The following is a 26208-nucleotide window of genomic DNA, read 5'->3' as shown; positions in this document are numbered from 1 at the left end:
CATCAGGTATAGGTACATCACTAGTATCTTGTTTATATTGCTTTTAATTCAAAATAATCTTCTTGTTTAATTCTGAAGAATTTATTGAGGTTATAACACGTTAATATTTCTATATAATGCTTTAAAAGCATATTGTTTAGTGTTTTTTTTTATTTACTTTTCATTCAGTGTGTCTTATTCTCGATTACAAGCTAACTAAGTAATGTTTTCTGACTGGTTAAAACCACTAACATATCAAGCAATAAGTCTTAGCTGATGTTCATGTGATCATTTAAACATTATAAGGCGTCCTTCAGTTATCTTGTTAAATGAGTACAAGTGATATATTTTATTAAACAAAAAATCGGTGTACTTGAAATGTTACAATTATTTGCCAATATCAAGATTTGTGTATATTGAAAACAATTTATCTAAATTTAAAAAAAAACCAACACACATGTTCAGTTTGGAGGAGAACTGATTTGTTTGTATCGCATTTGATAAAAAAAGGCGAGTATAATTAAAAGTCAATTAAATAGATAAAACACGATCACACTTATTTATGAACCAAATATAGTAAAATTAATTGAAAATATATTTTGAATCATATTTAAAATGGTGTTTAATGAAGATTCAGACCATTCTCAAAATGGCAGGTAAATATAGAGCCCTACCTTGAAACTGCCTATAGAGAGGAGGATAGACTTCTTCGGTATATTGAATCCGGTACTCATCAATGCCTTGATGTAGGCCTCGTATCGATTATCGCCGAAACAGGCCACTTCTCCGGTGGACGCCATCTCCACGCCCAGCATGAAGTCGGCGCCCGCCAACCTGGAGAATGAGAACTGGGGCACCTTCACGCCTACTTTGCCGCAGCCGCCCAGGACGTCCACCGGATCCACAGCCTCCCCCATGATCACCCTGGTGGCCATGGCGACGAAATCGTAGTTTAGCGTCTTGGACACGAACGGGAAGGACCTGGACACGCGGACGTTGCACTCGATCACTTTCAGGTCGTTATCTTTGGCGATCAGTTGCATGTTCAGTGGGCCGGTTACCTCCAGAGAGGCGGCAATCGATTTACAGATGTATTTGATCTTGGCTAGGGTCTCCTCGTTGATATCCTGTGGCGGGGTGACCAGGGTGGCGTCGCCGGAGTGGACGCCAGCGTTCTCGACGTGCTCCGATACAGCCATGCATAAAATCACGCCGTCGCAAGCCACCGCGTCCACGTCGATCTCCTTGGACTCCAATATGAACTTGGAGATGACGACGGGGTGTTCCTTGCTGACGTCGCTTGCGGCGTTCAGGTAGGTCTTCAGATCCTGGTCGGAGTGGGCCACGTTCATGGCGGCGCCGCTCAGCACATAGGAGGGCCTCACCAGGCACGGGTAGCCCACCTCCTGGCAGAAATTCATCGCCGACTCAAGGTCGGTGAGCTCCCTCCAGCGCGGCTGCATGATCCCGATACGATCCAGCATCCTGGAGAATTTGAAGCGGTTCTCCGCGCCGTCTATGGACTCCGGCGAGGTCCCCAGGATCCTCGCCTGCTGCCTGTGGAGGTCCATTGCGATGTTGTTGGGTAGCTGGCCTCCCGTCGACAGGATGATTCCCTCCGGGTCCTCCAGATTGTAGATATCCATCACCACCTCGAACGATATTTCCTCGAAGTATAATCTGTCCGACATGTCGTAGTCGGTACTGACGGTCTCCGGGTTGTAGTTCACCATAATGGTTTTGTATCCCAGTCTGCGTAGTTCTCTCAAGCATCCCACGGCACACCAGTCAAACTCCACCGAGCTCCCTATTCGATATACTCCGGAACCGATGACCGTGACATGTTGCTCCTCGAAGGTTAGGTCGTGACCAGACGCGTTGTACGTCAGGTACAGGTAGTTGGTGGTAGCGGGCCACTCGGCGGCCACCGTATCGATCTGCTTAACGAAGGGGGTGAGACCGAACTCCTCGCGAGTCCTCCTGATGGCCAGCTCGGTGCTTTTAACCGCGGCGGCGATCTGTTTATCCGAAAATCCCAACTGCTTGGCCTTGAGCAGCACGTCGCTGGTCAGGTTCGTCTGGTCCACCGTCTCCATCAGCGACGAGTAGTCGATGATGTTCTTCATCTTCTGCAGGAACCAGCGGTCGATCTTGGTGAGCTCGTACAGCTTCTCCACGCTGTACCCGCGTTTCAAGGCAGCGGCAATGACGAACATCCGCTTGTCGGTAGGTTCGATCAGTTCCGCGTCGTTCACGCTCTTTATATACGGATCGAATCCCGGGAAACCCTCGTCCACCATCCGCAGAGCCTTCTGGAACGCCTCCTCGAACTTGCGCCCAATGGCCATGACCTCGCCCACGCTCTTCATCGAGCTGCCGATCTTCGTACTGACCCTCGTGAACTTGTGCAGGTCCCAGCGGGGTATCTTCACCACGCAGTAGTCCAGGCTGGGCTCGAAGCAGGCGGTGGTCACACCAGTGACGGAGTTTTTGATCTCGGGCAGGGTGATGCCCAGAGCGAGCTTGGCGGCGACGTAGGCCAGGGGATATCCGGTCGCTTTGCTCGCCAGGGCCGAGCTCCTCGACAGTCGGGCGTTTACCTCGATGATGTAGTACTCTTCAGAGTGAGGATTGAGAGCGTACTGGATGTTACACTCGCCGACCACACCGAAGTGTCTAATGACGTTGATGGCGGTGGTTCGAAGCATGTTGTATTCTCTGTTGGAGAGGGTCTGACTCGGGGCGACTACTATCGACTCTCCCGTGTGTATCCCCAAGGGATCGACGTTCTCCATGTTGCACACGGTGATGCAGTTGTCATGGGCGTCACGAACGACTTCATACTCCACTTCCTTCCATCCCTTCAGCGACTTGTCGATGATTAACTGGTTTGAGTGGGCTAGAGCTTGTACAGCTAGAGCTTTTAGTTCATCCTTGTTATTGGCGAAGCCGGATCCCAACCCTCCTAGCGAGAATGCAGCCCGAGCCATGACAGGATACCCCAGTTGGTTGGCTGCGGACAAGGCTTCATCCACCGAACACACCGCCATACTGGGAGCGACCTTCTCGCCAATCTGCGCGATCCTCTCGCTGAATATCTTCCTGTCTTCCGTGTCGATAATAGACTGGATGGGTGTCCCCAGAATTTTACAATTGTACTTGTCGAAAACCCCCATTCTTTGTAGCTCCACTCCACAATTCAAACCGGTCTGCCCACCAAAAGTTAACAAAATCCCACCGGGTCGTTCTGATCGTATCACCTGTTCCACATACTCGGGGTACAGCGGCAGGAAATACACCTTATCTGCCATGCCTTTGGACGTCTGGACCGTGGCTATGTTCGGGTTAATCAGAATGCTCTGTATGTTAACCTCCTTCAGGGCTTTGATCGCCTGGGCTCCCGAGTAATCGAACTCGCCGGCCTGTCCGATCGACAAGCCTCCGGAACCGATGATAAGGACCTTGTTCGGCACTTCCTCCGCGGGGAGGACGACCTCGGGTTTGAATTTCAGAGTGTCGGTCAGTCGTTGTTTCACGGTCCTGGTAGCCTTCTCGCCCTCCCTGACTGCGTTCAAGAAGACGTCGAATAGGTTCTCGAGGTCCTGCGGTCCGGCGGTGTGTTCCGGATGGAACTGGACGCTGAAATAGGGCAGGTGATGGTGGATGATGCCCTCGTTCGTGTTGTCGTTGGCGTTGGTGAACAGCGGCTCCCAGTCATCGGGCAGGGATTGGGGATCGATGGCGAATCCGTGATTTTGTGATGTCATGTAGCAGCGAGAGGTACCGTGATGGATACAAGGTTGGTTATGGCCTCTGTTACCATACCTTGAAAGAAGATAATAACAAGTTACTTCAGTTTATAAGAAATTTTACAAAGAAAGTACATTGAAAAGTACATTTTAACTTAAAATAATTACTTCATTTTGAAACTTTTACATCCGATGGCCATCGACAGTAGCTGATGCCCCAAGCAGATGCCGAAGATCGGTTTCTTCTGGCTTTGTTCTAGAACGGCTTTGATGTGATCGATGGTCACCTTACACATCTCTGGATTGCCGGGACCGTTGCTCAGGAACAAACCATCGTACTCATCGACGACCAGCTTGTGATTCCACGGTACCACGTCCACTCTGGCTCCCCTGCTAGTCAGGCAGCGGATCTGATTGTACTTGAGGCCGCAGTCCACGGCGCATATGCGAGGACTTCCGGTGGGATTATACGTAGCGGATTTCTAAACAGAAATAGATATATTATTACGAACACAATTATGATTACGCCGTATATTTAAGCAAAAAGATTGGTTTAAAAAATTCGTGTACGGTTTATCACTACATAGTATAAAACAAAGTCGCCTTTTCTGTCCCTATATCCCTATGTGCGCTTAAATCTTTAAAACTACGCAACGGATTTTGATGCGGTTTTTTTCAATAGATAGAGTGATTCAAGAGGAAGGTTTATATGTATAATACATGCATAATATACTAAGGCAACATTGCTAATTTTAGAGGTTTCTAACGTGATGTCGTAAATTAACCTATTTTTTTAGGCTTATTTAGCAATTAGCAAAAACGCTGCCTAACCCTACGAGTTAGATCAAATTAATGTACTACAGTATTGTACACCATAAAAAGGTCTACAAAAAAGTCCGCGATGGTATATGTTTATCTTTTAGGGATAACCCACATTAACCATTTTTATTGTTTACTTTTTACGTGAGAAAATGGCTTATTTACGAAGCTATTTTAAGCAATACGGCATTAATCCTTATCGAATTAAGTACCTTAAATACAGTGTGCAATTAATATAGATCAATATGGTTCCTTACAGCATGTAAATTAAACAAATATTTTCGGAGATATTACAAATTTAAAATTTGCGTTTAAAAATGTGTAATGTAATAAAAATTGTATGAATTTAGATATTCCAAAGATAGCAGGAAATCTTCATAGTAAGTATAGGGGAAGAGGAATTGTTTTACTCCAAATTTAATGCGTGCAGGCCAAGGGCAGTAATGAATGAACCAAAAATACTGGATCGATTTTAATCATGTTTTCATTGAGTGACATAGGCATATATATTTTATGCCCGTGCAAAGTCGGAGCGGGCCGCTATGTTTTTATATACAACGTTCATATTTTTTCTGTAGTGTATTTAATTTAGTATCAGCATTGCACCCGTGCGAAGCCGGGGCGGGTCGCTAGTTATTTAATAAATTTATATCTGCATACAAGCTATATAACCTTCAGACATCCTTCTGGCTATTTCATAGTCATTATTAGAGTTAATTTTAAACAATTTACAGACTCATTCTCTGTGTGATGGTTATCTAAATAGACGATTCTCAAAAGTTACTAGGGTTTTGTGACATTATTTACTTATGGCTCTTGACTAATTTCATTGCTATGTACCCATTTTTCTTTAAATAGAGTAATATATTTGGCATATTATAAATTTAAATAGTTAAAATGACACGTTGATTCAAATCCAGAAAAACTAAAAGATAAAGATGCGAGTTGCAATCAAAACTAAAAGCCTCTATCTCAAATGGTTACTTTGCAAATTCCTCTGTATGGCTCGGAGACTTCCAAACTCAAGAATAGTTGATATGTTATGTTTGTCTTAAATTTTGAGTTCTTCTCCGAAATCTTATTAAAAATGAAGTTTAATAAGGTGGATAAACAATACATAGTTAAGGTAAAAGCCTGTTAGGCAGAATTAGCAACCCAAAAACACATGGATTAAAATGATGACAAAATGACGGATGCGCCAGCAACAGCTCTGAGTTGATTGAGGAATGGAGAATAAACTATACTTTTAAAACCTTAAACAGAGTTAAAAAATTACCCACCTGCACAGAAACTTCTTCAACAAGATTCCTCAAATTTGGATCCGGGATAACCGCGGACAACTCCTGAATGGGGAGCTTGTAAACGATCCGGGCCAACATGGTGCCCCTCTCTCGAATTATCTTCGTCAGTTCCCTAGTGTCGATGCCCTGCAATCCAATCACCAACCATTTCAATGCCCTGACAGTCGTTCTGCATTTACAGTACCTGTATTCCTGGCACGCTCTGCTCCTTCATCCATTGGGACAACGTTCGCGTGCTCCTCCAGTGACTGGGTGCGTCACAATATTCGGCCACGATGAGGCCAGCCGCCCAGATTCGATTTGATTCGTAGAAACTGAAATGTTTTTTCGTAATTGTTACCGGCACGTCCGCCATATCATCACAATTAATTGATACCCTGCTCATTTCCCGTATACTTACTAAGGTAAGCCGTGCTCATCCACTTGCTCGTTGGGAACTCCATAATTACCGATTATGGGATAGGTAAGAACGAGTAATTGAGAACGATAGCTGGGATCAGTCAGCGATTCGGGATATCCTACCATACCAGTCTGAAATACTAAAATTCGTCAGTAGTACCGGTACTGTTTGATAAGTTAATAACTGTTTATGCTGTTAGAAATGTTTCTTATAGATGCATAAGTTTTTTTTTGGGTAAATTAATTTGTAAGAAAAAGCTGTGATAACAATAAATAAAATAAACATTACCACAAGTACTACAGTACTAGTAATTATCAACCAAATATCAGACAATTGAGTTCCTCATCAGATAGTATAACCAAAACTATTTAAATACCGCAAAAATGTATTTAGCGCTCTTAATTTTGTTATAAAAAACCTACTCATAACAAATTTAAAAAAAAAACTCCGTAAATTTCGAATTATTTCTCAATAACCCAATTCGCTAAACCTAATAAAAACAAATGAAAATAAAATCGTCTAATTTAAGTCGAAACAACCTTCTCTAAAAGGGAAAAACAAATGCTATAGACACAGTTAACTCTTCTTTTAAACTTTAGGAAATATTTAAAAGTCAATTTTAAAATGAACGCAATGGCTTCTAAGATATTCGTTAATATATGGATTATTCTATTACTCATTGAATAAATTATATTATCAGGTATTATATTATCGTATTTTATACAAGATGTGATTTTTTCATCAATGTATCTTTATTTAAACCAAACTTTTGAACAAAGAAATCATTATTTCCTAACTGTTAATTGTTGCAGGAATATGTAAAGAACTATTGTTTAATGTTTAATTTGTGGAATGTTTTATTATTGCAATTTTATATTTCTTTCTATTGTTTCCTTTTGGACTTTAGAAAAGATTTGAAAATAATGAAGTTAGCTGTAAAATTTAAGTAATAGTTTCTAAGGTATTCGTTAAAATATGAATTACTTTATTCTTCATTAAAAAAATAATTTTACCAGCTAAGACAGAATGAGATATTTTTTATTAATGTATCTTTACTTAAACCAACCTTTTGAACAAAGAAATCATTATTTCCTAACTGTTAATTGTTGCTGGAATATATAAAGAACTTTTGTTTGTTGTTGAATTTTATATTTCTTTCAAATGTCTCCTTTTGGACTTTAGGAAAGATTTGAAAATAAGGAAGTTAGCTGTAAAATTTAAGTAATAGTTTCTGAGGTATTCGTTAAAATATGAATTACTCTATTCTTCATAAAAAAAATATTACCAGCTAAGACAGAATGAGATATTTTTATCAATGTATCTTTATTTAAACCAAATTTTTATCAATCAAAGAAATCAATATTTCTTAATCAAATGTTCCTGAAGTATATGAAGAAATAATGTTTTATTTATAGAAAAAATATTATAATTACATATGTTTATGTTATGGTAACAACTTTAACACCAACCAATATTAAAGGATATTTAAAAACCAACAATAGCAAAAGCAAGAAGATAGCCCAACCAATGCGTGAAAGTTTTAACGTATCTTGTGTTGGGTAAGGTTATGATCAAAAATAATATAATAAATTCGGTATTTTCAATTGTATTTCCCTCTTAGTCGTTTATTTATCCAACCACGAGAAATTACAAACAACACGACCGTTTCAGAAAACATAACACGAGTAATCAAGATTAACTGCCGCTATCTATTAACAAAACAAGCTAACAAAGACTATTATGGGCCGTATAATCGAACGCTGGCCGCACACCGTCGGGTCTACAAGAAATAACCTAAAACAAGACTCCCGGCGTACCACGTGCCGGTCTATACTCACCCATTTCTCCGTCGGTGGAGTTCGCGGCACCAAACGACCGCCCTGCCAATACCACCCCGTTCTCCAACACCAGAAACGCCGGCATATTCATGTCCTGGTCATTCGTCATGTTTGTTTGGGCCACTACGTTTACTCACTTCGGGAACCCAAGCGGTACTAATAAACACGATTTCGGTGCCGGTAGTACAGGCGACAACGTCGACAATCACGAAGTACGGCAACGTGTAGCTGCGCATTTGATGCTCTAACGAAGTCGTAGTTCATCGGGGACCGACTGGGTCAACAACATAACAACCGTGAGGTGATTAGAAGATTTGATGGTTTAATAGTTTCCTTATCTGAAGAATTTATATATAGTACTGGAGAATTCGGTACTAACAAAATTAACTGTCATCTTTATAAAATCCCTTCATATTATAATTATAAGTGGGCTACAGTCTATTCTTGAATAAATCCAGCAGCATAATTTGTGTACTGTTAATTTCACAGTCTTCAAATCATTCTCTATGCATCTTAATGATCTTAACTTTCCTAAAGTTGGTCTATCTAAAAGGTAACCATCCGTCCATTCATTGATCCATCTTCTTTTAACTTTAACGTTTCTTATTTAAAGATGTCCATGTCACTGTAATTCATGTTTCACCATTTATTAGATTAAACTACTGTTCGCACTATTCGGAATTTATTCCAATATCAATACTTTGTTAGTTGCAAATACTTGCCATTATTAGTATATTTGCAGTTGTGCAAAATCATAAACGAATAGGATGAAAAGTGTATCATTATTTGTGCAAACTTATTTATATTTCAATAATAATTTCCATAAATGTGTTTCATCATTTATTAATATATAGTTCTTCTATCAATGCGCTAAAATGTTATATACTTTTATACATATTTTTTAGTTAACAGGACAATTGAAAAGTCCTCGGTCTGGCACATAGATGGCGTTACTAGAATTAAATCCATATGTTTTTAGTTAGCCCTAACCCTTAAAAGATGCGTGTATAAATTTGACAGCTGTCTGATCATTAGTTTGTGAATTATGGCATTTTGAGTGAAGCAAAATTTGTTATTGTGAAGAAAATGGATAAAAAGGAATTTCGCGTGTTGATATATACAGTTGAAGCAAAAACTTGGCTTGATGTCGAGTTTCCGGACACTGCCCCAGGAGAATCGACCATCAAGGATTGGTATGTAGTATGTTGGAAAGTTTAGACGTGGTGAAATGAGCACCGAAGACGGTGAACGTAGTGGACGTCCAAAAGAGGTTGTTACCGACGAAAACATTTTAAAAATCCACAAAATAATTTTGAATGACCGTAAATTGAAATTGAATGAAATAGAAGACACTCTAAAGATATCAACTGAACGTGTACATCATATCATTCACGATTATTTGGGTATGAGAAAGCTCTGTGCAAAGTGGGTGCCGCGCGAGCTCACTCTTAACCAAAACCAACATTGTTGATGAGTTGATGATTCAAGATGATCAGCAATGTTTGAAGATGATCAAGCGTAATAAACTCGAGTTTTTGCGTTAATATGTGACAATAGATGAAATAATTGACATCATATTAATTTCACTCCGAAGACCAATCGACAGTCATCCGAGTGGACTATATACGATGAACCCGCTCCAAAGCGTGGAAAAATGCAACAGTTGGCTAGCAAGTTTATGGCATCTGTAATTTGGGATGCGTATGGAATAATTTTCAATGACTACCTTGAAAAAGGAAGGACCATCAACAGAGACTATTACATAGTTTTGGCGACCGTTTGAAGGACGAAATCGCCGAAAAAACGGCCGCATTTGAAGAAAACGAAAGTGCTGCTTCACCAAGATAATGCGCCGTGTCACAAGTCATTGCAAACGATAGCACAAATAAATGAATTGGGCTTCGAATTGTTTCCTCATCCACCGTATTCTCCAAATCTACCCCCAGCGACTATTTCCTGTTCTCAGATCTCAAAATAATGCTCGTTGGGAAGACGAAAAGGAGGCCTATTTTGAAACAACAGACAAATCTTATTACAAAAATGGTATCGAAAAGTTGGAGGGTCACTATAATCAATGTATCACCCTTGAAGGGTATTATGTTGAATAAAAAAACTAATTTTGCAAAAAAAAATGTGTTTTACTATGGTAGGCCGGGAACTGTTCAATTGACCTGTTATATGCCATACATTATCCATGATTTCAGATCTATATTTAAATAGTAATTTCCATTAATTTGTTTTAAGTATTAAAATTAGAACTAATTTGTCTCTCATATCAATACTCCAAAATATTATAAATCTCTTTTTGTTTGGATCATATGATTCTTTGTGAACTCAGCTATATACCAGGTTGTTCCATAACGCAAGAATGAATGAAAAATGAAGAGTGAAGAAAAAGTTGGTTTACAAACGAAAGTACCTACTCATCCAGCTAAAAAAGCCATTGCTTAGCCAGCCAGCTTATTGGCAAGATTTCGGACTGATTCTGATTCCTGTCTCTTCTAGCACCACAAAAATTGAAAGGAGCACCATTTTTACATAACTAAGTTCAGATTTTTCGTGTATATTTATAGAAAACCGAAAATACTTTTTTTCCAGTCCATTATTATATTTCACACTTATCACTGTATCTCAATAATGTTTCACTTTTCCTTTATTGAGGTTTTGTAACATAGTAATCTCCATAGATAGCAGGTTTCTTCGCTGTTACACTAAAAGGAAAATGTTGCACGATTTAAAATTTTTGCGGCTGATCTGAGATATGATGAAAGGAAAAAGAAAAAAATGAGGAAGTAATAATAATACCCACTGTGAAAATATCCATTCCAAGTGTCTAGATATAAATATAATAAGCAACGTGGCACAAACTCTTCATTTCTTGACAGCCGAACCACCCACTATTGATAGTTTCGCGGCGATAGTCAGAAACGAAAAAAAGGATTTTCGGATCGAATAATCCCAATTTGGATAATCTGCTCTTATCTCGGTAATCTCTGCACGTATTCGGTTTTTCCGGAGAAACGTCGGAATGACAGTTTCGAGTGGTTCTGTCAACTGCGATTTCGAATTTTGGATTGTTATTTTTTAATATAAATCATTCGAAACAAACAGGTTTATTTATGGAGCTGTATCACTCTGTGATTGGGTATTCCCTAGTACTTTGTAATTTGTTGTTATCAACACAAAAAGTCACGTGTACTGTTCGATTTACATATCCGAAGCGAAATTTTACGTTGGTTAGATATTTCATTGTATTTTGTTAAAATTTATTGTTTTTTCTGAAGTTTGATCTAGTTAATTTACTAGAAAATGTATTACTATATTCTTCAACTTTTTCCTGATCCTCAAATTCCGATTCTTTTAGTAACGACCGACCAAAATGCGTAAATAAATAAAAACAACAGTTTTGAAAGATAGAAATATATTTACAATGGAACTAACATGAATTATCTAGCGAAAAATAAATAAATAGTAAACATGGAAACTCGTAATCTAAGTTTTTTTTATCACATAGTTATAACGTACACGAACAAATCCATTCTTCGCCCCTACGTAACAAAAGCTACAGTCTTCTTCTTGGGTGGCAAGATACCGTTCTCTTTGATGCTCTCGTGTCTTTGTGGCGGTTTCAGGTTTCTCATCGGTGGAGGAGGGTGAAGTGGAGCGGTATTACCGTTAATGAACGAGGCCTGAAGATTGTTGAGCTTGATGGAGCCGGACTTGGAGTGATTGGTGAGATCGAACTGGAAGATGTTGTTCTTAACCGGCGTGGGCGGCTTGATCTCCGATATGGATCCAGATCTACAAGAAAAACGAGAATGTTAACACTAACCAAGTGATTTTTTTGTAAGAATTTGTAACCTTAATGACTTCCGCTTGATTCTTTGCTCTTCTAGGGCGATAGCCTGGAACAACTCGCGACTTTCATCGACGAAAGCTGGAGATTCACCTTCGAGGATCTTGGTCAGATAGAAGGCCTGCTTCATGTAGAACAGGGCCTGATCTTTGCTCGCCAGATGATAGCTCTTCTTTCCGATCTCCATGAAGAGCTTGATGAAGAACACCAAAATCGCCTTGGTTTTCCAAACGTCCAGAGTCCTCTCGATTTTTATCTGGAATGTGATTTTTAGTATTATCCGATGTTAGATAAAACCACTACGTCCAACCCACCTCCGTGCTGATCTCGTTATTCATCCTCTTCTCCAACTCGTCCTTCTTCGCCGCCAGCATCTTGTCCTCTTGCTCCTTCAGGCGTTGCGCGAGAATCTTCTCCTTCACCTTCATTTCCCTCAGGTGTTGTATTTGTTGTTCCGGATCTTTGTAAACTTTTTTCTTCAGATAGGGTTTAGACTGATTGGCGAGAAGCTTTGGATTGATTAGAGCTAAAAATGTATATGGTCAGGTTCAGTTTCATCAAGATTTTCGATCTAGTGGTGTGACGAAACTCACCAGCACTGTTCTTGGATATCAAGGAGTCGTATACCTCTTTTAGATCTAGAGAGGGATAAAATTTCCCGCTGGTGTAGCGTAAATTCCGCAACGCTATGATGAAATAGGGGACGGGGTTGTCTAGAACGTCTAGGAGGACTTTTTGGGCGAACTGTAGGTATTTTTTGGGGATGTTTTCGAATAAATTACGGTCCTTGATGAAATAGTCGTGGAGCACGCCAGCGTAGAGACGGATCTGAAGGTTCTTGATAACAAGGAGCAGTTTGGTGCCCAGCCGGTGCTCCGGCCAGTTCCTGTAGTCTTTCTCGCACTCCCAGTAAATGTGGGTGCGGATGTGCTCGGGTAGGAGACCGTTTTGTTGGGTAACAGGAGCAATAAACGTCTTGTGTAGGGTTAACAACACCAGGAAACACTTCATTTGTGCGTGGGACATACGGGCGTCCAAATAGCGCTCAGCTTTGGGGAAATTGATCTCCCATTCCAGACCTGCGTCGAAGAACATTACCCATTTACCGTCGGGTATTGAGATACTTAAAAACAGACTTACTGGCATCGATATTCACTCCCTTCTTCTTGGCATAACCCTTGGGGACCAACACAGCGCTGAGCGTGATGATCTCATCAATCATTCCACCAGGTCCGTCGGTAGGCCACCGGTACTTAATACCCGTCCTTCTGTCGATGATGGTCGGTCGATCTTCTCTGGTAATGAAATCAAGAGTTTGGTCAAGAGGCCACGTGATACCCACTGCGGGTATGATCTGATAAAATACAGAATGAATATAGAAAATTTATTATGATCAAGGGTGTGTTTTGATAAAACAATTTAAATTTTTTTGAGTAATTTCAAAATTTGGACAATTTTTTTTCAAGTGGTCGACATTTTGTGATAATAATTATGTTCTTCCCAAGATTCGAGTAACAGCTACGGCATTTCTTGTTTCAAAACATTAAAAGAGCTGGAAATGTTTTGAGAAAGAGGCAGACGAGAAAACATTTTATCCCCCATTTCATCACTACGTAATTCTTTGTTTTTTTTTTTTATTTTTTATTTATTGTTTATATTCTTGAAATGATACATAGTAAAAGGTTTTTAATATTATTATTCTTCTCGGAAAAAATGCCTAAAATATAACCCTCTAGGTAAAAAAAAGCAATGTTTTGTTCTCAACTTATTATAAAACAATTTTGTTTGAACGTACACAGCCGTTCGAAAGCGGGGCTATTGAGATTTAAGTGATAATTATCATCAGAAAATTCACCACGTACCACTGCATATCGAAATTTACATTTTACCTACTCACCTCGAAAGTTTTCGTCGTATCGGTTTCAAAATCCATATCTTCACAGAAGATCTTTCCGGGAATGGCTTTGGCGGACGCTATCGACTCATCGTCGAATCCCAACGACTTACCCAACGAGGTGGAGAACAGAGTATTCTGAAAATACCTCATGAAGCCCTTGGAATTGATATAGACCACATCCTTGATGAAGTCGTCCTCGTCCATCGATTCCAGAACCTTCAGACGTTCCTCTGCGTCGTCGTCCTCTTCGCTGGGGACGTACTTCACCTGTCTGTGACTGAAACAGGTCTCCGGAAGAGTGTCGCGTCGCTCTATGGTCGTGTCGACCTCTATAGTCTTTGGAGTCCGTAGATCAGTAATGTAACTGTACTCTGAATCCGAGCGAGAGGAAGGCCCGGCGAGAGGTTCGTAATTCTCGTCGTATTCCCGATTCGCGAAAATAGCGGCGTTGTTTTGAATCTGGACCAGCTTAACGAAACCTGGAAATATGATCACGTGATTTTAATGTCTTTAAAACCATTAGATTTTATAACAACACACATTATTTGAAACTGCATGCTCAAGTCTAACATAAAGTCATAGAATTATGCCTAGGCAAGCTTGACAAACAGGCCCAAAGTCTACATTGAGGCCAAAGAAGGGCAAAGTGTGAAAAGGAATCCTTCATCATCAGCTAGAACTTGACTAAAACATTGATACGAATCGCTATTACCAAAAGTCAATGCAATCAAACTAAGTAATGAAAAAAGCGATCAGAATCGATTCATAGGAAAGGCGTACTCCTCCAGCATGTTTATGAAAATTACTTGCGATTGAATTATGGGGTTTACTATTTATTTCAATGAAAAAAATTGTGAAAATCATCTAGTATACATTCTTACAGTAACGCCTTCGTTTCGCCTTTTAAAAGAAATTCATTCAGTCTTCGTATATTCGGTCACTAAACAATAGAAAATACATCCGGTCATGTTGAACCCCTGTATAGTCGTTCGACGAGATAATACCAAGACACGTCATGGGGCCGATTACGATCAAAATATCTATCAATCCACCATGGCGATTTATAAAGTCCTTAATTTATAAATTTATAGAGATTCCGAGTTTTCTAGTATATATTCTTACAGTAACGCCTTCGTTTCGCCTTTTAAAAGAAATTCATTCAGTCTTCGTATATTCGGTCACTAAACAATACAAAATACATCCGGTCATGTTGAACCCCTGTATAGTCGTTCGACGAGATAATGCCAAGACACGTCATGGGGCCGATTACAATCAAAATATCTATCAATCCACCATGGCGATTTATAAAGTCCTTAATTTATAAATTTATAAAGATTCCGAGTTTTCATTTTCTGGCTGTTTATCGGAGATAACGTGAGACACAAGAGATAAGTGACAGTTGATGTTAATACTGCTGATGCATCATCGATAAACAACAAGTAGGAATTACCCAGTACAAATAAAACGAAAGAGGCTCTGTCGACGGAACCGATATGTCTTGACAGTGTGTGTTACCGAATCAGGTAGTATTGACCTGGTGACATTCTCCGATGATTCGGACTGATACCGTGTCAGATAACCGCTATTGGTTTAACAACACACGCGAATATTTGCAGTACCTTTCTATACAACAACGATATCTAAGAACACGCGGATTATCATTGATCCCGTGGATTTGAATTATTTATTTTTTGATTACCAATGTTTAGGATTGGTATTTTGATAGTTTTATTGTATTTCGAATGAGATATTTTATTTGATAAGTTAGTATCGTCTACAAGAAGCATCGAAAATAGTTCTTGACTTGATTTTTCAACAATAAACAATCCCTTACCTTTCCGATCTGTTTCTTCCGACCTTACTTGATAGCAAGGCTTGTCTATTGACGTGTACTGCGGTACTTCTTTCCCCTTCACTACTTCTATGAGATCATTAATCACATATATTCTCTTGGACATCAGGTTTTCACCGATGCTGTTCTCTTCCATTCGTCTGAAGATCACGTTCTTATTCACTTCGTCCAGGATGGTGTCCGGATAGGTGCACTCCACCGTCTCGTCCTTGAGCAACGTTTTGTTCATCTCCTTCTCTTGTGGACTTGCGGAGGCATGACGCATCTTTGTTATAATGCTGATAACAGAAATACAGACTAATACTTATTCAATTAAAATATATAAAATGAAACATAACACCAAGATCTGTCAGTAATTATGTTTTGGAGTGTGTAGAGGTCAAGCTCTCAGTATAAAACATTCTTTATCCAAGATCGAACTGTATAAAGGGTATTTTTGGAGTTACAATTTAGCGACGGCAATTTTTATTTTGAAAATAAATGTAAACAATTTGTAACATACGTTGTGACTTTATTATTTTCGTGATAATTCGATACCGATTGGGTAGAATACCAGAGGTCAAGGTTTCTACACAGACCGTTTTTTTTTATTCAAAAACGAAAACAATGACAAATAGAGCCTGATTCTCATTCAGTTATAACAAATAAAGTGAAACATAACACCAAGACCTGTCCATAATCATTTTTGGGAGTGTATAGAGGTCACTGTCTCAAAATAAGACATCTTTGATCCAAGATCGAACTGTATAAAGAGTATTTTTAGAGTTATAATTTGGCGAAAGCAATTCTGATTTAGAAAATATATTAACCCAATTTGAAATATACGTTATGACGTTAATGTTTTCGTGGTAATTCGATGCGATTGAATAGAATAGATTGTTATCATTTATTAAGAGAAATATGATTCTGAAACTAATACTCGACCTACCAGCAGTTGAGTTATGGAGCTGTAAAGATCAAAGTCTCTACACATACGGTTTTTTTTTTCATCCAAAAACGAGAGCAATGACAAATAGAGCCTGATTATCATTCAATTATAACAAATAAAGCGAAACATAACACCAATATCTGTCAATAATTATGTTTTGGAGTGTATAGAGATCACTGTCTCAAATTAAGATATCTTTTATCCAAGATCGAACTGTATAAAGAATATTTTAGAGTTAAAATTTAGCGAAAGCAATTTTGATTTAGAAAATACATTAATCCAATTTGTAATATATGTTATGATGTTAATGTTTTCGTGATAATTCGATACGAATTGAATAGAATAGATTGTTATCATTTATTAAAAGATATATCATTCTGAAACTCGAACACTCGACATGCCAACAGTTGAGTAATAGAGCTATAGAGGTCAAGGTCTCTACACATATCGTTTTCTATTCAAAAACGAGAACAAATACGTACTCCCTGTGATCAGAGAAGAACTGTAAGGCCATCAGGGTGTTGTTCAGCACGAAAACGGGCGCGTTCTCGCGAAGTTCCCTCCTGATCAACTCGATCATCAACAGATCGTCCTTGTGGATCGATTCTACGCGAACGTCACTATCACCGAAGCCCACGTTGCTCATCCTCGACATGGTAGTTGTATCCGTACGCGTCGTAACACCGCCTGGACGTGATCTCGTTCTGTTCCTTTTCGTACAAGCCCCACCCATCACAGAACCATCACCGTTTCGTCTTTGTTGATCGCCGTGTTAGCGCGAATCGACTGACTAGGCACCATGCGCTGCCGTAGTGATAAATCCGCGTTCGTCACTTTATCTAATCCGAAATTGGATGAGGTCCGATCCGTCCTATTGGCTATCGACGAGATTAACGGCAAATTCCCGAAGCCGATCGAGTTATACTGATTTGAGATTGATTCGATCGTTGATAAGTTTATTTTCGTTCGTTAGATTAAGAATGTGGCCCGTTCAGTTTTGTTACAGTACTTGAACGGGTCGTTAACTGCCTCACAGCTGTGTGACTCCAAGACAACATCACCACGTTATTGGTCACTTAATGAACTATTGAGGGAGTTAAACGTTAATCCACGTCCTCGACCTTTAATCCTACAATACGGATTGTTGGTAAATGTTAGAGTACCTTCTAGTATGGTATTCAGATTTCAATTTCCAATTCAGGGACATCTCAAGGCTCTTAATGGCGTTTTATAACAAGTCCCTTAAATTTGGGTCAAACATTATTATGGCTTCAATCAATATAGTACAGGAATTGAACGTAAATATAAAAAGAAAATCCTCAAAGAATCCTTGAACAAAAAATTACCTACAATTCGAGTAGAACATCTCGCATAGCTGAAAGAAATTCAGAAAAGGTTCATTTTGAAGCAGAAGAAAGCTAAAAAAAGATCAATAATCGACAATTAACCAAATATGAGTATTAAGTACCAATAACTGAATTACGTTGCCCAAGTTTTGTCCTCTTAAACGATTTACCTTGAAAGTTAATGGAAATCTGCTTTGTATATTCCTCTGTATCCGAAGGCATAGATATTGGACAAAATACTCTGATGTTTTAAATAATTCTGAAAGTTCAATAACAGGAACAAATATTTTTTCCAGGTAGTGCCAAGTTACAATAAAAACTTATTTCTAAAGTCTGTGTAAAAGCGCGGACTTTAGTAAGTAGGAATTCTTTGTTGGGTTCGAAACAGAATAAGTGAGATAGTTTTAGTCCTAGCTTCACTAGCTTATGACTCTTTAACTTTTTGATATCCTATATTCTCCAGATTAATATAATTCGGACCATCGGTCAAATTCAACTATATCTATACAGTGGACATTTCAATGATATTATATTCTATTTAAAATGGCATATACGGGCTCTTAAATTTAAAAAATGGTCTCTCATAAGGTCAATGAAAAAAGAAGGCTTAGTAGCCGCAGTGGTCTAGGAAACAGGAAACATCATGCTGGGGCGTAGTAGTAAATTTATGTTTGTGATTAGTATTTATTATGTATTATTATTATGAGACAATTACACCAATAACCAGACTGGGTAAGACTGGATATCTTCTGGAATGATTTAGAAGTATAGTTGTTGCGACGTAATTACATTTATTTATATTTAAGAAAATGTTTTGCGAAAATTATAAAATATTTTCTTTTGTACTGTAAAGGGGTTTAATTTATTAGACCATTTAACTGTTTTTGTAATTTTGTAACATAAGAAAAGAATTATAACTTGAGACAATATAAAATATTACATTGTATCGAATGTTTGTTGAAGCTAGTCCAAAATAAAAAAAGGCACCGAGCAAACAGAAAACACATGTCTAGCAAAAAGGATGTCTTATCGGCTCGTCGAGTATTTCGAATAATGGGGGTTCAGGTACCGGGACTAGACTACGATTGTTAAAAGTTAGACTTGGTAGAGAACCCTTTATGGTGGCTATAACCATAAATTTCAAAGAGGCCGGAGATCTTGGAATTTTTGAGCATTCCTTAAGAGTCCGTAACGCACGTGTTTCATCGACATGAAAAGTTCCTAGCTGGAAGAGTATTTCCCTCTCCGAAATTCTGAACAAATCGTGATGTACAAAAGCATTTCTTGGGCCAAATTTGTCAACCGCCACCAAAAACCCAAGACCAGAAATAGTAAAATGATTAGAGAATTAGTCAAAGAACCTAAACAAAGAAACAGTCAAAAGAGTCAAGATTTAATCAGAATTAAGAAGATAGAAAAAGTATCGAAAATGGAAATCAAGAATCAACAACAGTAGTCATTTCCAGCTCCGAATTCCGATTAAAATCTCCGAAAAAAATTACGTCTCAATCAGTTTCAATATGAACCCACCCTTGTCGAAAAACCCTGTAGTTTCAACAGTATTTATTACGATATAATACTCTATTTAATGTAAATCCATCAAAATTAAAACACATTCCTATTAAATATTCATCTGACAAAGAAACTAGTGAGAATCGCGTACAATAAATGTAAAAAAATTACTAAACCATAAAAAATAAACGCTTTACAATGCTTAGAAATTGGAATGCATGAGGCAATATGTGTTGCATTTGAAACGATATGCGAACAAACAACAACACATGGGAAATATTTATACGAATATATCAGACGAGTTCGGAAGACGCAGCATGTGTGTAAAACAATTGCGAACCGGCATTATCTGTAAACCAACAATAGTAAAAATATCTAGTTAATTGTGTTAGAATTAAAACAGTTAAAAAAACAAGGTCCCTACGGTGTGTCGAACGAGCGACTACTTGAAAAGTGAGAGATTATCTCCGAGTACTGCTACTCGAAAGCCTGTGTCTGGCTTAAAAAACCACTCGAAACGATATTATTATTTCCATAGGTTTCAGAATTCCTGCTTTTGTGTTTGATTAGTAGATATACGAGCGAGACTATAGAAATTAAGTTTTACGTGTTACCTTTAATACCTTACTAGCGATAAAAGCTAAAAATACTCAACAAGAGATTTGTAAATGTTACTTAAAATTATGTCCACTTTATAAACAATAAAGTTTCAGATAGGGGACACAGTAATTATATAGGAATCAATGAATGGCTTAACACCCCATTCAAAGTTTCTATGAAAAATTTCTAGATTTTTTCGGTGGATTAAAGAGTCTGGTCAGATGTCAATTTCTCCATGTCATTTCCCCTTAAAATATAGCAGTAGCTAATAATTGCAGTTAATCAGTATCAGCTACAGTATTGCAGAGAATTTTATACTGAATCGAATGGTATATAATAAATTTCATACAACTTTCAGTTTTCAAATTATACAATGAAAAGTGTATTTTCAAAAAAATTGTGAATTTCTGTTAATGTGACATATCTTAAAAAATATAATTCTTGGAGCAGTTTAACATGGATATTCGTTTCGTTCACATCAAAATACATATATTTTGAGATTTTCGCCTTAATTCTAGTGATCAAAAATTTTACCACTTTTTCCATACATATAGTCGTGAAAATTTGCGATTTTTTGCCATTTTAAGTTTTTTTGCTATCAGTTCTGTTCAAATAATGACAGGATAATGAAAATTGTAAGGATTATAGAGAATTTTACGCTGAATCGAGTAGTGGTAAAATAATTTTCAAAGACCTTTGAGTTTTCAAGTTATACAATGAAAAGTGTATTTTCAAAAAAATACTGGATTTACATTTATGTGACATATCTTTTAAACTATACATCCTAGAGCAATTTAACATGGATATTCGTTTCATTCACATCAAAATACATATATTTTGAGATTTTCGCCTTAATTCTAGTGATCAAAAATTTTACCACTTTTTCCATACATATAGTCGTGAAAATTTGCGATTTTTTGCCATTTCAAGTTTTTTTGCTGTCAGTTCTGTTCAAATAATGACAGGATAATGAAAATTGTAAGGATTATAGAGAATTTTACGCTGAATCGAGTAGTGGTAAAATAATTTTCAAAGACCTTTGAGTTTTCAAGTTATACAATGAAAAGTGTATTTTCAAAAAAATAGTGAATTTCTGTTTATGTCACATATCATTTAAACTATACATGCTAGATCAATTTAACATGGATATTCGTTTCTTTCACATCAAAATACATATATTTTGAGATTTTCGCCTTAATTCTAGTAATCAAAAATTTTACCACTTTTTCCATACGTGTCGTGTTTCCATACGTGTTTTCCATAGTCGTGAAAATTTGCGATTTTTTGCCATTTCAAGTTTTTTTGCTGTCAGTTCTGTTCAAATAATGACAGGATAATGAAAATTGTAAGGATTATAGAGAATTTTACGCTGAATCGAGTAGTGGTAAAATAATTTTCAAAGACCTTTGAGTTTTCAAGTTATACAATGAAAAGTGTATTTTCAAAAAAATAGTGAATTTCTGTTTATGTGACATATCTTTTAAACTATACATCCTAGAGCAATTTAACATGGATATTCGTTTCATTCACATCAAAATACATATATTTTGAGATTTTCGCCTTAATTCTAGTGATCAAAAATTTTACCACTTTTTCCATACATATAGTCGTGAAAATTTGCGATTTTTTGCCATTTCAAGTTTTTTTGCTGTCAGTTCTGTTCAAATAATGACAGGATAATGAAAATTGTAAGGATTATAGAGAATTTTACGCTGAATCGAGTAGTGGTAAAATAATTTTCAAAGACCTTTGAGTTTTCAAGTTATACAATGAAAAGTGTATTTTCAAAAAAATACTGGATTTACGTTTATGTCACATATCATTTAAACTATACATGCTAGATCAATTTAACATGGATATTCGTTTCTTTCACATCAAAATACATATATTTTGAGATTTTCGCCTTAATTCTAGTAATCAAAAATTTTACCACTTTTTCCATACGTGTCGTGTTTCCATATAGTCGTGAAAATTTGCGATTTTTTGCCATTTCAAGTTTTTTTGCTGTCAGTTATGTTCAAATAATGACAGGATAATGAAAATTGTAAGGATTATAGAGAATTTTACGCTGAATCGAGTAGTGGTAAAATAATTTTCAAAGACCTTTGAGTTTTCAAGTTATACAATGAAAAGTGTATTTTCAAAAAAATACTGGATTTACGTTTATGTCACATATCATTTAAACTATACATGCTAGATCAATTTAACATGGATATTCGTTTCTTTCACATCAAAATACATATATTTTGAGATTTTCGCCTTAATTCTAGTAATCAAAAATTTTACCACTTTTTCCATACGTGTCGTGTTTCCATACGTTGTTGTTTTTCCATACGTGTTTTCCATAGTCGTGAAAATTTGCGATTTTTTGCCATTTCAAGTTTTTTTGCTGTCAGTTCTGTTCAAATAATGACAGGATAATGAAAATTGTAAGGATTATAGAGAATTTTACGCTGAATCGAGTAGTGGTAAAATAATTTTCAAAGACCTTTGAGTTTTCAAGTTATACAATGAAAAGTGTATTTTCAAAAAAATACTGGATTTACGTTTATGTCACATATCATTTAAACTATGCATGCTAGATCAATTTAACATGGATATTCGTTTCTTTCACATCAAAATACATATATTTTGAGATTTTCGCCTTAATTCTAGTAATCAAAAATTTTACCACTTTTTCCATACGTGTCGTGTTTCCATACGTGTTTTCCATAGTCGTGAAAATTTGCGATTTTTTGCCATTTCAAGTTTTTTTGCTGTCAGTTCTGTTCAAATAATGACAGGATAATGAAAATTGTAAGGATTATAGAGAATTTTACGCTGAATCGAGTAGTGGTAAAATAATTTTCAAAGACCTTTGAGTTTTCAAGTTATACAATGAAAAGTGTATTTTCAAAAAAATAGTGAATTTCTGTTTATGTGACATATCTTTTAAACTATACATCCTAGAGCAATTTAACATGGATATTCGTTTCATTCACATCAAAATACATATATTTTGAGATTTTCGCCTTAATTCTAGTAATCAAAAATTTTACCACTTTTTCCATACGTGTCGTGTTTCCATACGTTGTTGTTTTTCCATACGTGTTTTCCATAGTCGTGAAAATTTGCGATTTTTTGCCATTTCAAGTTTTTTTGCTGTCAGTTCTGTTCAAATAATGACAGGATAATGAAAATTGTAAGGATTATAGAGAATTTTACGCTGAATCGAGTAGTGGTAAAATAATTTTCAAAGACCTTTGAGTTTTCAAGTTATACAATGAAAAGTGTATTTTCAAAAAAATAGTGAATTTCTGTTTATGTGACATATCTTTTAAACTATACATCCTAGAGCAATTTAACATGGATATTCGTTTCATTCACATCAAAATACATATATTTTGAGATTTTCGCCTTAATTCTAGTGATCAAAAATTTTACCACTTTTTCCATACATATAGTCGTGAAAATTTGCGATTTTTTGCCATTTTAAGTTTTTTTGCTGTCAGTTCTGTTCAAATAATGACAGGATAATGAAAATTGTAAGGATTATAGAGAATTTTACGCTGAATCGAGTAGTGGTAAAATAATTTTCAAAGACCTTTGAGTTTTCAAGTTATACAATGAAAAGTGTATTTTCAAAAAAATAGTGAATTTCTGTTTATGTGACATATCTTTTAAACTATACATCCTAGAGCAATTTAACATGGATATTCGTTTCATTCACATCAAAATACATATATTTTGAGATTTTCGCCTTAATTCTAGTCATCAAAAATTTTACCACTTTTTCCATACATATAGTCGTGAAAATTTGCGATTTTTTGCCATTTCAAGTTTTTTTGCTGTCAGTTCTGTTCAAATAATGATAGGATAATGAAAATTGTAAGGATTATAGAGAATTTTACGCTGAATCGAGTAGTGGTAAAATAATTTTCAAAGACCTTTGAGTTTTCAAGTTATACAATGAAAAGTGTATTTTCAAAAAAATACTGGATTTACGTTTATGGCACATATCATTTAAACTATACATCCTAGAGCAATTTAACATGGATATTCGTTTCATTCACATCAAAATACATATATTTTGAGATTTTCGGCTTAATTCTAGTCATCAAAAATTTTACCACTTTTTCCATACATATAGTCGTGAAAATTTGCGATTTTTTGCCATTTTAAGTTTTTTTGCTATCAGTTCTGTTCAAATAATGACAGGCTAATGAAAATTGTAAGGATTATAGAGAATTTTACGCTGAATCGAGTAGTGGTAAAATAATTTTCAAAGACCTTTGAGTTTTCAAGTTATACAATGAAAAGTGTATTTTCAAAAAAATACTGGATTTACGTTTATGTCACATATCATTTAAACTATACATGCTAGATCAATTTAACATGGATATTCGTTTCTTTCACATCAAAATACATATATTTTGAGATTTTCGCCTTAATTCTAGTAATCAAAAATTTTACCACTTTTTCCATACGTGTCGTGTTTCCATACGTTGTTGTTTTTCCATACGTGTTTTCCATAGTCGTGAAAATTTGCGATTTTTTGCCATTTCAAGTTTTTTTGCTGTCAGTTCTGTTCAAATAATGACAGGATAATGAAAATTGTAAGGATTATAGAGAATTTTACGCTGAATCGAGTAGTGGTAAAATAATTTTCAAAGACCTTTGAGTTTTCAAGTTATACAATGAAAAGTGTATTTTCAAAAAAATACTGGATTTACGTTTATGTCACATATCATTTAAACTATACATGCTAGATCAATTTAACATGGATATTCGTTTCTTTCACATCAAAATACATATATTTTGAGATTTTCGCCTTAATTCTAGTAATCAAAAATTTTACCACTTTTTCCATACGTGTCGTGTTTCCATACGTTGTTGTTTTTCCATACGTGTTTTCCATAGTCGTGAAAATTTGCGATTTTTTGCCATTTCAAGTTTTTTTGCTGTCAGTTCTGTTCAAATAATGACAGGATAATGAAAATTGTAAGGATTATAGAGAATTTTACGCTGAATCGAGTAGTGGTAAAATAATTTTCAAAGACCTTTGAGTTTTCAAGTTATACAATGAAAAGTGTATTTTCAAAAAAATACTGGATTTACGTTTATGTCACATATCATTTAAACTATACATGCTAGATCAATTTAACATGGATATTCGTTTCTTTCACATCAAAATACATATATTTTGAGATTTTCGCCTTAATTCTAGTAATCAAAAATTTTACCACTTTTTCCATACGTGTCGTGTTTCCATACGTTGTTGTTTTTCCATACGTGTTTTCCATAGTCGTGAAAATTTGCGATTTTTTGCCATTTCAAGTTTTTTTGCTGTCAGTTCTGTTCAAATAATGACAGGATAATGAAAATTGTAAGGATTATAGAGAATTTTACGCTGAATCGAGTAGTGGTAAAATAATTTTCAAAGACCTTTGAGTTTTCAAGTTATACAATGAAAAGTGTATTTTCAAAAAAATACTGGATTTACGTTTATGTCACATATCATTTAAACTATACATGCTAGATCAATTTAACATGGATATTCGTTTCTTTCACATCAAAATACATATATTTTGAGATTTTCGCCTTAATTCTAGTAATCAAAAATTTTACCACTTTTTCCATACGTGTCGTGTTTCCATATAGTCGTGAAAATTTGCGATTTTTTGCCATTTCAAGTTTTTTTGCTGTCAGTTCTGTTCAAATAATGACAGGATAATGAAAATTGTAAGGATTATAGAGAATTTTACGCTGAATCGAGTAGTGGTAAAATAATTTTCAAAGACCTTTGAGTTTTCAAGTTATACAATGAAAAGTGTATTTTCAAAAAAATACTGGATTTACGTTTATGTCACATATCATTTAAACTATACATCCTAGAGCAATTTAACATGGATATTCGTTTCATTCACATCAAAATACATATATTTTGAGATTTTCGGCTTAATTCTAGTCATCAAAAATTTTACCACTTTTTCCATACATATAGTCGTGAAAATTTGCGATTTTTTGCCATTTTAAGTTTTTTTGCTATCAGTTCTGTTCAAATAATGACAGGATAATGAAAATTGTAAGGATTATAGAGAATTTTACGCTGAATCGAGTAGTGGTAAAATAATTTTAAAGGACCTTTGAGT

General features: G+C 36.3%; 2 protein-coding genes across 3 annotated transcripts in view; both read right to left on the bottom strand.

Moving 5' to 3' along the window:
- rudimentary (carbamoyl-phosphate synthetase 2, aspartate transcarbamylase, and dihydroorotase rudimentary) overlaps nucleotides 1-11010 on the bottom strand; it is a 29114-nt gene extending 18104 nt beyond the window's left edge. Inside the window, exons 1-6 of one of the 2 annotated variants that reach the window (XM_076409878.1) lie at nucleotides 10896-11010; nucleotides 6249-6387; nucleotides 6033-6162; nucleotides 5828-5974; nucleotides 3897-4210; nucleotides 654-3804 (exon numbers count right to left, since the gene is read on the bottom strand). In XM_076409878.1, the coding sequence (XP_076265993.1) occupies nucleotides 654-3804; nucleotides 3897-4210; nucleotides 5828-5974; nucleotides 6033-6162; nucleotides 6249-6373 (3867 nt within the window). In that variant the 5' untranslated portion in view covers nucleotides 6374-6387; nucleotides 10896-11010. Of the gene's footprint in view, nucleotides 1-653; nucleotides 3805-3896; nucleotides 4211-5827; nucleotides 5975-6032; nucleotides 6163-6248; nucleotides 6388-8086; nucleotides 8331-10895 lie in introns of those variants that run through there. The other variant, XM_076409876.1, reaches the window with a different exon arrangement.
- Nucleotides 11011-11490: 480 nt separating this feature from the next.
- On the bottom strand, nucleotides 11491-17446 carry LOC143200183 (uncharacterized). The gene is made up of 8 exons (XM_076410591.1): nucleotides 17102-17446; nucleotides 15674-15969; nucleotides 13840-14318; nucleotides 13083-13296; nucleotides 12536-13021; nucleotides 12257-12468; nucleotides 11948-12198; nucleotides 11491-11887 (listed from the first exon to the last, which is right to left on the bottom strand). Exons 1-8 carry the CDS (start codon nucleotides 17350-17352, stop codon nucleotides 11635-11637), a joined length of 2442 nt encoding a protein of 813 aa, XP_076266706.1. The 5' UTR covers nucleotides 17353-17446; the 3' UTR covers nucleotides 11491-11634.
- Between the last annotated feature and the right edge of the window lie 8762 nt (nucleotides 17447-26208).

Source organism: Rhynchophorus ferrugineus, unplaced genomic scaffold, assembly GCF_030347505.1.
Source record: "Rhynchophorus ferrugineus isolate W39M unplaced genomic scaffold, kcgeb_rfMv2 rfM7, whole genome shotgun sequence".
Classification (NCBI taxonomy): domain Eukaryota; kingdom Metazoa; phylum Arthropoda; class Insecta; order Coleoptera; family Curculionidae; genus Rhynchophorus; species Rhynchophorus ferrugineus.
The sequence above is the reverse complement of the archived record's forward strand: the minus strand, read 5'-3'. Positions and strand labels throughout refer to the sequence as shown.

Bases quoted from the DNA above. Each gene is read 5' to 3' on its own strand.
- LOC143200183 (XM_076410591.1), bottom strand. From the start codon at position 17,352: ATGGGTGGGGCTTGTACGAAAAGGAACAGAACGAGATCACGTCCAGGC. The intron at 13,022-13,082 runs GTAAGTCTGTTT...TCTTCGACGCAG, and splicing joins GGGAGTGAATATCGATGCCA to GTCTGGAATGGGAGATCAAT. The intron at 12,199-12,256 runs GTGGGTTGGACG...ATCACATTCCAG, and splicing joins ATAACGAGATCAGCACGGAG to ATAAAAATCGAGAGGACTCT.